Genomic DNA, 16,862 nt, shown 5'->3' with positions numbered 1-16,862 from the left:
TGTGTTCCTTACTAGGTACTGTAATCCTCGCGAGTGTATTTCATAACTTGGACCTATGTTACAGAAAATGCCAGGCTTCCCAGCTACGAAACCACCACTGGCAAACGGCCTTGCCTGCATCACCGCTCCACGCCGCAGAGCAACATCAAACATACCATTTCCCCGCCCTCCAAGCCCTCCCTGTCTCGAAGATGACGCATCGTTCTGTAGGACGTGTTAATCAAGCTCAAGGAAAACGGGGCTGAATGGACGTTTGGGGCTTTCTGGAGGAGCTGGCCCTGCGACTGGCCCAGGCCGTGAAGGACCGCCCGTGGCGTTGGCATTGCGGCCTCCCGATGGCCGGCCACCAGAAGTCCCTCGACCGCCAGCTCCCCCAGAGTTTACAGCTTGGTTGGTAGATGCAGGCGCACCAGCAGAGCCGTTTCCAGCGCGGTTGGCCGAAGAACCGCGATTGTCGGATTGTCGAGCCGTCACGGCTTGCGAGGTGCCCGTCGGACGGCCCTCGTCATCGCTCACGTCAGGCCAGCCATATGGGTTTCCTGTGGCTTGCGACGGTCGTTGAGTTGGTGCCGCGGGCTGTGGCCTGCTAGTCGGACCGGCCGCATTGTTACCCAGATTGGGCCGACCAGACGGGCCGCCTGTGTTCCCTGGTGGCCGTTGAGTCGGCGCCGCAGCTCGGGAGTTGCTTGCAGGCCCGGTGTCGTCGTCGCTCACGTCGGGCCACCCATATGAGTTTTCGTTGACCCTGGATGGACCTGCCGTACTGTCTCCCAGTGTACGGCCACCTTGGCGGCCGGTCGAACTAGAGATGCTGGGACGCTGCGAAGATGACGCCCGGTGTCCGAAGTCGCCACGGCTTCCGCTGCCGAAGGTATCAAACCCCCCACCTCGCAACGGGGAAGGGTCCCTGGAAGGTTGGTCATCTTGAAATTCTATCGACTCGGGGATCGCACTCGTCGGGTTTGGGGACCTGCCGCCATACCTGCCATTGCTCCGGGAAGGGCCGCCGCCCCGGCCCCAGGTGTCGGCATCTCGTGGAAACCTGTAAGCAGAGGGCGAGCGGTCTCGAGGAGGCGATCGGCTGTGCTGCCTCCGACGAGTCGGTGGTCGGTTGCCTCGACGTGCTGGCGATGAAGCCCTGCTACTGTAGTAGCTGCTGGGAGCACGAGATCTGTCGGAGTAACCATCATCGCTACCGTCAACGTAGTAGTCGTCGCGATGGTCATCGGAGAAGTCCCGCCGTCTGGGCAAAGAGGTTCTTCGGTTATTTCCCCGACGACCATTCGAAGGGTCTCGCGAATACCGCCCGTTCCCCGGCGACGAGAACGCAAAGGACCCAGACCTGCTGTCGTACTCGGAATCGTAGCTGTCGTAACCGTAGTCGTGTCGGCGATCATTAAGGGAACGGCCTGTTCGGCGAGGCGGAGCCCTGTCATAGCGACTGCGACTGCCTTGGCCTTCATCATGGTACCCTCCGCGCTCCGGCGACGATGTGCCGCTGGAGCTCCCCCCGCCCCACTCTTGTGCTTGTAGCCTGCGTGCCTCCTGTTCTGACCAATCTTCTAGCCATCGTGGATTCGCCATGGAGTTGACCTGTGAAGAAATGCTGAAATGCGATCAGCCGGGTATGAGAGTTTTGTCTTTAGCGACTATTAGTTTCAAGGATACGGCAGTGAAGAGAAGGTGCGCAGGGCATTTATATTCTTGTCCGCTCATTGTTCTGGTTCCGCACTCGCGTGCGCTTGTCAGTCAATGGGTCCCTTTGGTGTTTGGATGATTGCGCCATGTGCAAGCGTGGAAGCACCAGTACGCCATGCAAGTGATTCGCTTTCAAACGTGGTTCCGGCATTGTCACTTTCAAGGAATCGCGTACGACCATGAAATCACTGCGTGGAAGCAGCCCAGTGATAGCTCGTGATATGGCACCTGAGCACGTCCTCTGAGCGACACCATCCACCGTGACCCAGACAGTACGACACCAGCACGAAGGGCGGCTGTAAGCCAGCTCTGCGACCTGCATGCATCCTGTTCCGCATCAGCTGTACACCGGCCCGCCTTCTAGGGGTCCTTGGACAAGATCGACGGCGTATAACATCGCAGCCAATGGGCACGTCATGCCACGAGCTACTGTCTCATAGCAAAGACCGCGGATGGGCCTTCAGCGAAATGGGCGACTCAGACAGGTGCTATGGTCAATTGGCCTGTGTGTCAGATTGAGGTGTCGGACTTCCGATGGGTCGAGTCCCTGCCGACGATAAGAACTAAGCTAGAGTCCGACCTTTAATCATCCCCGCAGTTGAACCTGGCAATAGCATCTTTGCGGCAGCGTGCGCTGGTTTCTCGTGCTTCGTCCTATTGTTCGCATACGACGCCATGCTCAAAGCGAGGCTGCGTGATGCCTCGCTGAACTCGCCGCGCCAAGCGCAGTTGCAGGCTCTGGCGAGCGCACGGACGAGGCGCACGCTGGGCCAGCGCCTTTGCCTCCCGGGGCTTGTTTGCCTTGCAGTTCTGGCACTTTATGTATCCAGAAGCGGACTTTCAACGTGGATTCCTCGAGTGCGGTGTGGCAAAGCGGACCATGGGACGCCCGAGGCAAGTGACTTTAGCTGGGACGACATCTCACCAAGCGCAACGCTCGAGTACCAGCCGTGCTTCGACGGCTTTCAGTGCGCTCGCCTTTTCGTTCCCCTGAACTGGAACGCCACGGCCGAAGAGCAGGCGAGCTGTCCCCGGGTCGCCATAGCCATCATCAAGCTCCCGGCGCGGGTCCCTGTGACAGATTCACGATATGGAGGCCCCGTGGTCCTCAATCCAGGCGGGCCTGGAGAATCCGGCGTGTACCAGGTCCTCTCCGATGGGAAGAGCCTCCAGGCCCTGCTCGATGCGCCTCCTTCGGATGACAACGGGAAGCACTTCGACATACTTTCCTTTGACCCCCGGGGCGTCAACAATACGACTCCGCGGCTGCAGTGCTTCACAGACTCGTCTGAGCAGCAATCATGGCTCGCGAGCCTGCCCGATTATGGACTCCTGTGGCACTCTGAGAGCGTGACCGGTCTCGAGTGGGCTCGTGCTGAGGCCCTCGGAGCCAGCTGTGCCCACGGCGAGGGGGACAGGGGCATCCTGCGGCATGTCAACACGGCGCAGACGGTGCAGGATATGGTGCAGATTATCGAGAAGGAGGGCGAATGGCGGGCGCAAGCAGCGTCTAAACTCGTCTCCCGCTGGCAGGATCCAAAACCTGCGAGAGATCTCATGGAGCGCCTTGCCTATCATCCAGGCAAGGAGCGCATCCAGTACTGGGGCATGAGCTACGGGACACTCATCGGGTCCACGTTCGCGGCACTCAATCCTGACCGCGTGCAACGCATGGTTCTCGATGGCGTCGTCGACCCAGCAGACCACTATTCTGGGGGCTGGCTCACGCAGCTGCAAGACTCGGACAAGATCCTGAGCAAGTTTAGCGAGTATTGCTACGCAGCTGGACCGGACCGATGCCCACTCTATGCCAACTCGTCGGCCGCAGAAATAGAGGAGCGCCTCACAACAATCCTGCTTGACCTCAAGGTCAATCCGATCCCCATGGCCGTTACCAACAAAGACGGAGACCACGCCGGGCCCACGCTGGTCACGTACGGCGATGCCCATCTGCTGCTTCTATCGGCCGTGTACTTTCCCTTTGCGTCGGCTGCAAGTTTCTTTGACGTGCTGTTTGCGTTGGAAAGCAAAAACACATCATCGCCGGCGCTGAGGCGCATTGTAACGAGAAAGCACGCACGGGCAACTCGTTCGATGCCGGTCGATGGCGCCATACCTTATGTGTCGGCGCTGGGATCCTTCCAGGCTATATCGTGCATGGACTCGGGGCCGCTCAATTTGACACGAGAGACGTTCAACGAGTTCCTCGCTGAGCTGCAGGGTCAAAGTCGATGGTTAGGCCTGAGCTGGGCGCGCAACAAGCTCGCCTGCCTGGGTTATGGCATGGAACCGGCGTGGAAGCCGCCCTTCAGCTTTAGAACGCAGCAATGGGCCAACACGTCGCACCCGCTTCTCATCGTCGGGAACACACACGATACGGTGACGCCGCTGCGCAACGCGCGTCGCGTGTCAACGCTGTTTCCGGGCAGCGTGGTTCTGCAGCAGGACTCGCAGGGCCACTGCTCCCACTCGGCGCCGGCACCGTGTACATTGAAGGTGATACGGCGGTACTTTCAGACGGGGGAGCTGCCGGAACAGGGCGACGTGTGCGAGCCAGGATTCCGGCCGTTCCTTGGCTGTACGGCGGAGGGAGGTGGGCGCGGGCAGCAGTGCGTATTTGACGACGCAGAAGAGCAGAGGCTGTGGGACGTGGCCGTCGCTTTGGCCGACCCCTTTGGACTGAGATAGACGGCTCGAGATTTGTCCACCGAATCTGTCCGTGTGTCGAGGAGGTGAAGCAGCCTTAAACAGCGATTCATGCCTACAAATCAATTGGATGCATCAGTAGAGGCTAGGCAGAGGATCCAATGCCTGGACAAGCAAGAATCCAGGATATTCAAACCTGTAATCGGCTTGGATTGCCGATATCTTGGCCCAAGTCGGGACTTCATTCCCCGAGGCCGAAGAGGATCTCCTCGGCGTTTGAAATATCAGGGCTTCGGCATTCCACGCCAAGGTGTTCGACCCCCTTGGGACAGAAACCGCAATTCTCGCCGAGTCGGGTATCTGTCCGAGGCAATGCCCGCCGCAGTGGACCTGAAGGAGCGTGGCAACATCTTCAACGGACTTTTATCCGCCAATGGGTTGGCTTGGCGCATGGTTGGATTGCCGATGATGAGCGGTGGCAGAGGCGGCTGGGCGGTTGATGCTGTAGCCTCTGTGGGGGTGCATGGGTGGACGGCGGGGGGAAGCAATTGCCGGCGGGGCTTCTCCCCGCGTGGCGCACGTGATGGCGCATTGCGTCTCCAGCTGTTCTGTACCTGAGCGTCCGCTATTACCCCGCTGCGCATCCACTCTAGCGGCGTCAAAGGCCGTCTGCGCCGTGCGGCAAATGGCGATTGCCGCACATCGCAATTGGCCGTTGTCGGAGTCGCGGCAGTCGACTTGATCTCTCTCTCGACATCGCAGCTCCAGACTCAATTCTTTTGCATCTCCTTCTCCTCCTTCCAATCCGCATCCTTCTCAACGACACGACTCTCGTCAATGCTCAGAGCCGCCCGCACACTCACCACCGCCAGCAACGTCGCCCGCGCCGCCGCCAACATGAAGCTGCTCTACCCCACGTCCCTCAAGCTCAACGTCCAGAGCATCGAGGGCTTCTCCGCCTCGCTGCACGCCTACGACGTCAAGAAGCCCATCCCGGACGACCTCATCGACGCCGACGTCCTCGTCACCTGGTCGAACTCGGCCGACAACCTCAAGGATGCCGCCGCCCGCATGACCAAGCTGCGCTGGATCCAGTCCCTCGCCGCGGGGCCGAACGACGTGCTCAACGCCGGCTTCGACACCTCCAAGGTCAAGGTCACCACGGGCTCCGGCCTGCACAACTTCACCGTCGCCGAGCACGCCCTCGGCCTGCTGCTCAACGCCGCCCGCCGCTTCTACGAGATGCGCGACTACCAGCTGCAGAGCAAGTGGCCCGGCCACCTGGGCGGCTCCCAGCCCGACCGGCCCAAGGGCTCCTTCACCTCGCTGCGTGACGCCCGCGTTCTCATCTGGGGTTACGGCAACATCGCGAAGACGTTGACACCGCACCTCGTTGGCCTCGGCGCGACAGTGCGAGGCGTCGCCCGCCGTGCCGGAGTCCGCGATGGCATCGAGGTCTTTGACGAGTCTTCGCTGCCCAAGCTGCTGCCCGAGACGGACGCGCTTGTCATGATCCTGCCGGGATCCGAGTCCACGCGCCACGCCCTGAACCAGGAGCGCATCAACCTCCTCCCGAACCATGCTTGGATCGTCAACGTGGGTCGCGGCACGTCCGTCGACGAAGACGCTTTGGCCAATGCGCTCGAGAAGGGCGAGCTTGGCGGCGCCGCCCTCGACGTCTTCGAGACCGAGCCTCTGCCCGAGAGCAGCAGGCTGTGGAAGACGCCTAACCTCGTCGTCTCGCCACATGCCGCTGGCGGCCGGCCACAGGGCGCCGAGGCGCTGATTGCGGACAACCTGCGGAGGTTCATCGCGGGCCAGGACTTGCAAAACTCCATTTGATAGGCGCCGACAGAGAGAGCCGGGAAATGATCACATATAAGCGGATATAGACGGCAGCAAGGGTCCCGTTACGAGTTATGTATAAGAGATATGTGCATTGAGATACTACAGCTTAAGCTGCAGCCAAGAAAGAAATCAAGTATATACAGATCCAAGCAGCCATGCCTTCGTTCCAAGTTCCCGAGGCCACAAGCTCATATGTACGATTTTGGTCTGTCCGCGCGCGTCAATCGATCCGTCCAAATTTTGTCAAACAATCTCAACAGTGGCATAGCACATATGTACAAAAAGTCGAAGTCGCTCTTCTTTGCCGATGATCTCGCCGCTTACCAGCAAGAGGTGCCGGCCAGGGACCAGCCAGTGAAGCGGTTGGCGACGTCGCTGGCGTAGCAGCCGGTGCTGCCGAGGCCGTTGTTCAGGTTTCCCCAGTCGACGGAGCCGCTGTTGTACTTGCGAGCGGCGACGTAGTAGGCGCGGGCCATCTCGCCACCGAGCGAGTCGCGGGCCCAGGTGTAGGTCTGCTTAAGACCGTCGCCGGAGGAGGTGCCGGCGGCACCGTCGCGGATCATCTGCTCAATCGTCTGCCAAGGGCAGGGGTTCTGGCCCTGGCAGGAGCCGGAGCCGTTGTGCGACTGCATGAGGCCGGGGTTGCGGACGCCGTTGTTAGTGGTCGGCACGCGGACGCAGCCCTTGCTCTCCTGCATCATGATGACGAGGATGAAGCGCTTGTCGAGGCCAGTGTCGCCAGCGACCTTGTTGATGGCCCAGTTGATGTTGTTGATCTCGTCCTCGGAGTTGTTGGCGCCCCAGCCGTTCCAGTTGCAGGAGTTGCGCAAGGCGTTGAGGTTCTCGTTCCAGAGCTGGTCGTACGAGCCCCAGCGGTCCATGCCGGGCCAGCCGTTGCCGATGGAGCCGTCACCGTTGTACTTGGTGTAGCTGTCACCGAAGCGGCGGACGAGGTCCTTGGCGGGAGCCTCAGTGATGCTCTGCGTGGGCAGGCCCATGACCGCGGCCGAGAGGCCGGTGATGGCGATGGCGAGTTTCTGGAACATTTTGAGAGTCGAGTTGCTGAAACCTGAAGATGGTCGTCGATCCAGAGCGATTGATTGCTGGAGAGGTGTTTGTGTCTCAAGAGATCTGTGAGATTGTTTGCTGCTGATGGCCAGAAGAAAGATCTTGAACTCGAGGTCGTCTTGTCCCTCTTTATACCCGGCGTTCTCTCGAGTTTGAGGCTGCGATGGCACAGGCAGAGCTTTGGCTTGTCCGTTGAGAGCAAGAGGAGAATGGTGAAGAACTCCGAGAGCGGCTGCACTGTTACCATGAAGGGTGTCCGTGTGCCATCTCCGGTGGTATTCGAAGGAGGACCCCTTCGGCGCCGAGCCATGTAGCTGGCAGCGATGACGGCCGGATTCATTGGTCTACTCTCAACGGCCCAACTCTTCCATCTGCCGTCTTGGCATCTGACCTCTACAGCTCTAAGCCCAGGCAATCGGATACCTCCGTTTGAACCGGCGTCATAACCCGTTACAGATGGAGCGCCGAGACTCTGGACGCCATCGTGGCCACGTTTGCACGGAAGGCGCATCTTTGTGGTGCTTGTAACCACAACTCTAAGGCGAGCTACCACCCGAAGAGCCGGCATATTCGTTTCGAGTTCTGAGAGGCTCCTCCTCCAGCGGCGTGAGGGGTAAAGCAAACGTTTCATCAGTCAACGTAGTCGACCATTGCAACTAGTTCCAACCTTCCGAGCTACGCCCGCCAAACGATGAGGTTTCGCCGGGTGCTGCCCTGCCCCTGAGCGCAACTGCAGAGTACCCGCGACGACATGAACCTGCATGCCGCAGAAAAGAATCGGGTACACGGAAGGCCCCGGGAGCAGATATCGTCCGTGTTCTTGTGGCCCCGGCGGCGAGCCGCTGTACGCCCGGCCGCGTCGGATCGAAGAACGGAGACTCAGGGCTTGGCTGCTGACTTACTGAGCAGCTCTTTCACAGTCCGTTCCCGAAGTGGCGCCGCCAGCAGCGAGACAGTGTTGGTTGAGAGCGCACACAGCTAGCTTACGGAGCACTTGCTTCCTACGATCAACGGTGCGGTTACATGTCGAAGCTGTGACCAGCGGCCGCGCTTCATGACGTCGACTCAGCCAACAGTACGGCCGAGGTCGGGGCGCCGACAGCCCCCGACCACGTTTTCTCCTTCCTATCTTGCCCTTGCACAAGGACTCGTGGCACCCAGCTCCATCGGTCGCCGCGGTCAGGGCAACTTGAGGCTTGGTCGGGACTGGGAGCCCCGTGCTTCGCCCGCAAAAAGCAAACCGGGATCCCGTAAGCGGCAGCGCAGAGGTAGGAGCCGACCTTCTGCGAGGCGGCTATCGTACAACATGGCCCCCGAGCAGCCCGGGCGTTCTTCAGCGATTGTGCCTCAGACGATCGGTGGTCGGGTAGAACCGACGTCGATTCGAGCAAGTCGGCCCGTCGTCTCAGCGCCGGCTGGGCTTTCTTCACGGACTTAAGGAACGAGTAGAGCGGAGTTTCTCCGTCTTAGCCGACGATCTGCGTTGTACTGTGCTGTACTGTAACTCAGCAAAATGGGCGGGCGTACATAGAGTCACCTATACGGTTGGATTGACACTTTACGCGCCTTACGCGACTGGAGGCTTCCGTGTGTCCGCGTCGGAGCACGCGACGTCCTCAGTCCTGCAGCTACCACATCAAGACTAGGCGCTTCAGCTCTCTCCACGTTATCACATTTGACAAGGCATCTCTGCAGCTAACACCACCGTGGATGCTACGAATTGCATCCAGAACTCCCAATATCACGTCCGTTTCCACTCAATGCCTTGCGGTAGTTCCGGCCGTGGAGAGGAGTGGTTCATGTTGCGCGACGCAAGTTTGCGGCCCCTGCCAAGTACTGTACTGTAGGTAAGCTGCACATGTGTTGCAATCGGAGATGCCGGAGTCACGAGAATAAGGGACGAGGAAGGTCGCTGTCTCTGCTTACCAAGCCATGAAGTTCTCGGAGAAAAGGGAACACAAACTGCTCACGTCAGTTGATCGGGCACAAACTACCTGTACAGCCGATGGAGGCCCGCCATGGCACAACGGCGTTCAGCCGCCAGTTTCGCCAGCATTCGACCGATCCTGTTCCCGGACGATTATCGCTTGGCGGCGAAGTCGGACCGTTGAGCATTGCCGACTCCTTGAAGACAGCCGCCGCCTCGTTACGGACTGAGTCTCTCGATCTTCCAAACCTCACCCTCTCGTATATACACAAATCTGTCGTGGAGCCTCTCTCCCCTGCCCTGCCAAAACTCTATTCGACCAGGAACGACACGCAACACGCCCCAGGTACTTGGCATGGGGACGTCATCTACGTCCTCGAACCTCTTCTCTGTCTCGGCAGCACGAGCATCCAACTGGGATCTCCCATCATCTTCTGGCACTTGCCCGTCCGGCTGCAGTACCGCGCTCTGAGGACTGGCCCATGAGCAAAGCCTACTGCGTCTCAAAGTCGTGGAGAAGTACTGCTGCCTTTCATCGTCATCGCAGAGCCTGCCCTTGCCCTCCACTCGGACCTGTCGATGCAGGGCGCCCCAGTAGAAAACCAGGGCCACGTGCTCGTTTGATGCTAAGTCGATCGCTTTTCTACTTGTTCCAAAGTTCGAGAAGAAGACGAATTCGCCCTCGTCACTGATGCCCTTGAGTTGTACGACACGTGAAGATATGCGGCCAGAGGGGAGGTGCGCAGTCGACAGCGTGCAGACCTCCGGATCTGCGATGCAAGCCTCGTCTTTTGCGATGGAGAACCAATTCTTGAACTGAAGTATAGGACTAGACTGATCCAAATCCGTCAGAGAAAGCGTTCCATTGGGTAGCCCTGCGGCACCACCCGTTCGCGGGACTTCAAGGTGGCAGAGTTAGCTGCACGCTTCTACACAGGCATGGACCGCGTCCTTATGCAACGCAAGAATGACCTACACATGGCGTCGTGCGACGATGTCTCTATGATGAAAGACTTGCAGAATTGACAGGCCAAGCGTGCCAGAAAGTTAACAATGTCGGAGAAGTTCAGCGTTCCTGAACGTTGCCGTGACTCACAGAAGCGAGGCCAGCCTGAAAGGCAAGCCACTTTCTACAGCTATTGGCCGCTTTGACGTTTGACGCGTGCGCTCCTGCCTCTTTCGGGATCGACCGCGCCACATTCTCGACACCCAGTTTCGCAACATGGAAACTGCCGTCGGGCAATGCCACTGCCGCTGCAGACAACAGAGTCCGTAATGCAACTTGCTGATAGAACTCGATCTCCACGGTCAACTGTGCCTATTCACTTGTTTCGATTTGGAAATGGCTCTGAATTTATCTGAGCAATCCGCCACGTACATTTAGAAGGGGGTATGTAACTCGAATGTCTGGTCTCTTCCGTCACCCTGGGCCGTGATGGGCCTATCAATGCACGCTGCCCGACCTGGTATGCGCAGGGATGCTGAACCCTGATGAGTGCCGGCATTATTCAAATCATGATATCACTCACGATAAAACACGCTCTCTATCCGTGTGCCATACTTGGTTAGCCTCCGGTGCTCCGCCCCCACGGCATAGTCTCGGATCAAGCCTCCATGTCCGTTTCGGTGCCTAACCCAGGCACGAGCATGGCCAGGACAATGAAACTAGGAAGCCATTGCATCATATGCCTCGAAAGAGCATTAGACCACTCGTGTAACGGTCGTTGACCGAAGTTGGCCTGGCAGGAAGCCCGATCATATGGCTGTGAAGATCCTGTGGAGTTCTCTGCTGTGCTCAGCCTTGTGGAGAGAGCCACTAGTTGCATGTGGGTTTGTTCGCGAAATTCGCCGAGACAGTCCACAACGACGTTAGACTAAACTGACCTGGGTAGCCACCAAATCGTATCGAGCCCCTGGCTGTAGCTGGTGCCGGGCGCTAGGGTAGACGCTCAACGTTCCTTACTCGCGCACTGGCTCGACGGCCCCTTTCAACGTTGACTGCGAAAATATCTCTTCCTGCGTCGTCCTCCATGTTGTGCGTGTCGAACGTCGGTTTTGACCTCTGAATGAACGACAAGGCGAATCCTCGCATCGAGTCCGTGTCAATGAGAGAGGATGGAGAAGTCGGCCGCCCGGGATGCCCTGGGCTGCGACCACAATGATTCGGGGCTGGCTTCCCCTGAATTGGGGCGGTGCACGCGACACAGGCGGATTGTCTACACAGCCCTCGCGAAATGGCTTGTCACTGTCACATTTGCTGCGTCCATTTACTTTGTTCTCTGGGCTTATTCCAGTAAAATTGCCATGGTTAGCGGCAAGAAGCGGGAGTTCAATGTCGTTATCACGGGGCTGGCCATAGCATTGGGTTTGAGCACCGCCAGCTCGCTCAAAGGCATGGTGCGCGAACTCCGTTGGTGGCTCCTCAGTCTACGACAGTACTCATCCAAAGAGGTAAGAGAGTGTTCACAGCCTGGGGGAGCTTACGAGACGATGCTAATACGCCGTATAGGTCGAGCTCATCCTGAAAAGCGAGCATCTCAGCTGTATGATACATTTGGGATGGATTTCGCGTGACTTGACCGTGCGGTTGTTTGTCCTGTTCTGGCTTTCGATCAACCTGGTACGAACCCTCCCCAACGCGCTCTGTCCTGCTCTAACAGCCTCGCTCCAGGCCGCCCAGATTGCTGTCGCAACGATCGGCTTGACGTACAACGTCGACCCTGCTGAGAACATGGCGGTCACGGCTCCGGGGATGGTATATATTCCCGATATGTCTGTGCTCCGGCCCATGGCATATTCCGAGAATACTAACCCCGGACTTGGTCTGCTGCGGTATACCGCCAACAAGTAAGACGCTTTCTCCTAGCCGATATAAGGGCAAAGCATGCTGATGCGGAACAGGCACGGACTATATGCCGACACCCTAGCCTTCGGCGCCATGGAGGACGTGCCCCGTCCTGGCACAATCGACAGCTCCAAGACACCCAACATGTTTTCCGACTGGAACTCGACCCGCTGCTCGTACGTCTTCTATGAATCGGCGCCGTACGACACGCCGGGAACAGCTTCGCCCGAGATCCGCGTTGCGACGAACCGCTCCGTGGCTTCTACAGCGGCTTGTCGCAGCCAGCGGGTCATCAATGGCGGCGATGGCTGGAACATCACAATCACCATCGATGACGGCAACAGAACCGAGATTGGGCTTCCCACCTTCAACGGCCCGAACCAGACGCTCTACATGACCGACTCGGACCAAAACCTGACAACCAGATGGAGCACTGTCAACGTTTTCGAGGCATCGGCGACGGACGCCTGGTACTACCAGTGCAACGTTTCCGTCGAGCAAGTCACCAATGCTGTGCTGCCGCAGCACAACGTCAGCGCTCTCGTGGCAACCATGGCGTCAGCGGGCATCGCGCTCCAGGGATATGGCGCGGCCTTCACCATCACGAACGACAGCAAGTCCCAGGATCAGTTTCAGAGCTACCCGCTCGAGTCCTTCTACGGGATGCCGCAATCTGGTGACCCCGTCGGCATGGCCACACTGTTGTCTCAGTTTGCAATCGGCGTCATTGCCAGCGTCGCTCGGTACAACGAACAGGTTCTGGCCCCTGGGCGGACTCCGCTGGAAACGATTGTGCTGAAGATATTCGACTGGGAGTATGTGCATCTGAACCTCGGACTCATCGTCGGACTGCAGCTGCTGCTTGCTTCTGGGACAGTATGGATCGCTTGCCAGACACAGCCGCAGCTGTTGGCCGCGCTAGACATTCAGCGCTCGGGTCAAACAAAATCCTGACCGGAGATCGCGAATTCAGGTTCACTCAGTCATCAGGCACTTGTCTGTTGCCTAGTCCCAACATGATTCCACTCAGCCCTTCGCCATCGAACGCGTGAAACGCAGGCCGCGTTGCGACCATGACCAGCTGCGACTCATCCCTTCGAAATGGATGCACCGCCAGCCAAGCCGGCCGCCTCGATAGTGCCTACAGCAGCGTCCCCGAACCTGGAAGCCCTATCCATCCATGACAGAGCTCGCCGACATCCCAGATCGCGAATCCTCGTCGAGCCAATCTTGTGGACGAAGTTGCAACTCGAGCTGCTGCGATGCACATTCCAGGACGTTTCGCCCGCGCCCCCCGACGCCATGAGACTCAGATTCCCCGATGATGCTCTCCGCCTGGAAAAGCTCGGGCACCGCTTGCGTGGTGATTTCGTCGACCGTGAGGATGCGATTCAGCGCCTGATCGTCACTGCGCAAGGCCCGCTGCAGTACTTGTACGCGGCAAAGCTGCACAAGCGTCTAAGTTTGTGTCTGACCGCGTCCGGAGTAGCTATAACCTCGCTTTCAGACTGGGAGGATATCGCAATGTCGTACTCTGTTGTTCGTATTACTGTCTGCGGAATGACCTTGTGGGTAGCAGCATGCCAGTGCCGCCGGTGGCTGCCCATGTCGACCATGGCCGCATTGTTTGTAGCCGGGAAATGAGAATAGTCAACTCATGCTTTAGCACTCGGCGCAACAGACCTGTCACGGCCTTGACTCGCATCAAGCTGCGGCGATATGCGTCCACAGAGCCACTGTACGAGCCTTACTTGGCAGCACTCCTGATTGCCCTTGCCCAGCAACAATGGAGGACTGTACAATCGACAACGAGGACCCAGGCGAGCGGCGTAAAGGTATGTTTCAACCATTGAACTTCCCAGGTCTTGTTTCACCTGCTAACGCGGGACACATAGCCTAAGTTGCTTTACAGTTCCGATGACACTGAGTTCATGCATTTATACACAACACAAGTGTCATCAACGCTTATGACCATGTTTGATGATCCGTCTTTCGCCCCGCCATCGCCAGAGTCTCTTTCGATTCAAGCCGTGACCATTCTATATAAGCCCCTGGAAACCCTGCGAGATCGTCTCCTTGCCTTGGTGCTTGAATCATCAAGTCTCGGGGGTATAGACAAGTCGGATAACCTTATTACATATTAACGGCGAGTCGTTCGGTACGCCGGGAGGAGGCCAGTAGTGGACAGTCATAGCTCAAGCAACTGCATATTCAATGCCGACATGGTGGATGTTCCTAGCAACTGATCACTGAGTCTTCAATACTAAGCGCTCCCATATCTATACTAGAGCTGGCTCATTCTTACCGTGGCATCTCTAAAGAAGATCCTCAATGCCCGTGCCCTCGTCCCTTCTATCCCTCCTGTTCCTCTTGCGTCCATGTCACTACATGTACCGCCGCACTAATACTCTATCTCCGCGTAGGCCAAGCTCATAAGAGCCAGAAGGTGAGATGAGACGATTCAACCGTAGCTCTTGTGGTCATTTCATCAGGTGCCCAGCGCTGTGCAACGCGTAAATGCTGCTGGCCGTGGCTATGAAATGTAGGCCATCAGCACCAATGGTTGCCCACAGTGCTGTCACATTAGTGACACCAGGCGCACTTAGGTATTTCTCAACCGCGCCCCCAGCGTTCCTCTCTCTGAGCTGCATGTTGGCTGCGAGCTCCTGTACTTGTAGCGGGCGCTTAACACACTAGGCAAGATTCCGGGCTTGCAAAGATGTGACTGTTGCCTGGCGGAGCAAGATTTGTTAACTGGAAGCGCCCGTGTTCGCATGCAGATGCGACAGCCAGTCAAATTTGAGGTTCGTCGCCGCTGGAGAGTGATACGCTGCTGGGCAGGAAGCGCCCAAGTCCGTGGCAGCCGTCGCAAACGCCCAGCCCCAGGTCATGGCCAGGGGACTTAGTATTGCGAGCCCGGCTTGTCGCATCCATTCTCAGCGGTGGACGATAACGTGGTTTATACACATGTAGGTTCTAAATATTCTCGTTGACCGAAATATAGCAACGAGGGACTGCTCATTTTAAGACATAAAGTCTCTGTTTCTTGAAGGTTGCTGGAGTAGAAGGGCTACATACGTACTACTTCTTTAGTATCTTTACCCGGTCAGCCGCTTTAATGCTTCTCGTTGCCCCCGTTGCACTCGCTGCCCTCGTTACCCTCGCTGCTCTCGTGGCCTGTGCCGCCACGCTCACATGTACCTGGTCTGGAAAAGGGGCGGCCAAATTGTGACGGCGCGTAGCTTGCACTAGTTTCATCAAAGCCTTGCCCAAAGCCTTGCAACTAATCATATTCATGGCGTAGCCGTTGGAGGGCGCAGCTCCGCCACCGTCCGCAAGTAGAGGGCGACTCCGCCATCTCCAAAGTCGCGCACCAAAAGCTGCAGTCTCTGCAATGCCTCTCTTGTTCTCCAAAAGATACTATCAATATGTCTCATGTGGTTCGGGAGAGGGTCCGGGAGCCGCTCGACAGCTTGGTCGAGTCGATCCCGGTACTGTGCCAGGCGCCTCGTATTGGTATCGGCCCCGTATTCAATGGCATCTAGTAGGGGCTGAGAGTTGACATCTGCCGACGATTTGCAAAACACCTCAGTCCAGTCCTCCCATGGCGCTGCCCAGTCGACATCGGGATCGTACTCCGTGGTTGCGTCCGGGACAAACCAAGGGGCGACCACGACGAGCGTGCGTAATGCAGTGCAGTGGGCCTTGACGACACCAAGCGTCTCCCATAAGCGAGGCCAATCGCCAGGATTCACAACCATATGCTCAATGTGACGCAGGAGGTCATGACGATCCGCGACGCGTGTCATTAGCTTGGCGTGGGCCTTTGCGTCGCGGAAGAAGAACAAGTGGCGGGCGGTGTTGAGCCATCCCACGCCTGGAACCCTGGTGTAGACCAGCCGAGAAACGTGCCGGGCTTCGTGACATGCCTGACTGACGGACTGATCTCGCCTTCTGCCCCTGAGCATGAGGCGGCGGCCTTTGCGAATCTCGGCTTTAGAAAGGGACCATTCCGCCATCAAGAGAGCGCATCGCCATATTCCGTGTCGCACCTCCGAGGGAAGCCGTGAGAAGAGCGAGAAGGTTTCTCCCGCGTCCATGGTTACCATTCATCGCCTTTCAGGAGGTCATCGCGGCCTGGCACCCAGTGTTATTGATTCGTTCTGGCTCGGGAGCGGGCCTGGGGATGAGTCGTTTGAGACTTTGATACTTGACCCGCCTCTCCACAATTACGAGGCTGAGCGCGTGGCATAGGCTTTTTGGCTGCTGCCTTGTGTTCTTGCCGAGAGGGGGACGGGGGAGGAATGAAGCGTCAATCCCTGCAGGACGATCCAAGGGGGGCGGAATCAATCCCAAGGTGAAGGTAACGTGCCGTAATTCGTCGCCCTCGTGCACACAGCGCTCATCCCCGTCGGCCTACTAGTTTCGTTTATCGCGATGGCATCCCATAACAACCCCCTTCCTTGGCAATAGTCGCGTGTCAATGCATGGCGATCCGCGGTGTCACGCTCCTGTCCAGTCGGAGGGCATTGGAAGCAGGCAGGGGTGGCCGCCTCTCCTGACACCGCCCTGTAGTAAATCAAACGCGAAATGTGACACTGTTGTTGTTGTTCTCCTTTTAGGGCATCTGACTACAGCGGGAAGCAACGAATACTAGACTTGAAACTTGACGTCCATTCAATGCTAGTCACACATACAGTAAGAGGCTCAAGATGCTTATTTTGACTCACGAGACTGATCCTGTCGTGTTCGTATCAATCTACATCTGATGTTCTAGTAGCTACGGAGCGGCACCCGCTTGGAAGCCCCCCCCAGCACGTGGACCTTGAT

At 57.9% G+C, this 16,862-nt stretch overlaps 4 protein-coding genes across 4 annotated transcripts; 3 read left to right on the top strand and 1 right to left on the bottom strand.

Moving 5' to 3' along the window:
* Window positions 1–2,373: 2,373 nt before the first annotated feature.
* Window positions 2,374–4,386, top strand: PLICBS_000357 (uncharacterized protein; the record flags this gene model as incomplete). The annotated part of the gene is made up of 1 exon (XM_018318653.2): window positions 2,374–4,386. One exon carries the CDS (start codon window positions 2,374–2,376, stop codon window positions 4,384–4,386), a length of 2,013 nt encoding a protein of 670 aa, XP_018184178.2.
* An 855-nt stretch (window positions 4,387–5,241) lies between these two features.
* On the top strand, window positions 5,242–6,186 carry PLICBS_000356 (uncharacterized protein; the record flags this gene model as incomplete). Its single annotated transcript, XM_018318654.2, has 1 exon — window positions 5,242–6,186. One exon carries the CDS (start codon window positions 5,242–5,244, stop codon window positions 6,184–6,186), a length of 945 nt encoding a protein of 314 aa, XP_018184179.2.
* Window positions 6,187–6,512: 326 nt separating this feature from the next.
* PLICBS_000355 (uncharacterized protein) lies at window positions 6,513–7,238 on the bottom strand (the record flags this gene model as incomplete). Its single annotated transcript, XM_018318655.2, has 1 exon — window positions 6,513–7,238. One exon carries the CDS (start codon window positions 7,236–7,238, stop codon window positions 6,513–6,515), a length of 726 nt encoding a protein of 241 aa, XP_018184180.2.
* Window positions 7,239–11,491: 4,253 nt separating this feature from the next.
* PLICBS_000354 (uncharacterized protein) lies at window positions 11,492–12,986 on the top strand (the record flags this gene model as incomplete). Its single annotated transcript, XM_018318657.2, has 4 exons — window positions 11,492–11,638; window positions 11,697–11,807; window positions 11,859–12,034; window positions 12,089–12,986. The coding sequence occupies 4 exons, from the start codon at window positions 11,492–11,494 to the stop codon at window positions 12,984–12,986; spliced, it is 1,332 nt and encodes a 443-aa protein (XP_018184182.1).
* Window positions 12,987–16,862: the final 3,876 nt, after the last annotated feature.

This window comes from Purpureocillium lilacinum (genome assembly GCF_023168085.1).
Source record: "Purpureocillium lilacinum CBS 284.36 DNA, scaffold_1, whole genome shotgun sequence".
NCBI classification, from domain to species: domain Eukaryota; kingdom Fungi; phylum Ascomycota; class Sordariomycetes; order Hypocreales; family Ophiocordycipitaceae; genus Purpureocillium; species Purpureocillium lilacinum.
Note: the sequence above shows the minus strand (reverse complement) of the source record. Positions and strands in the feature narration are given on the sequence as shown.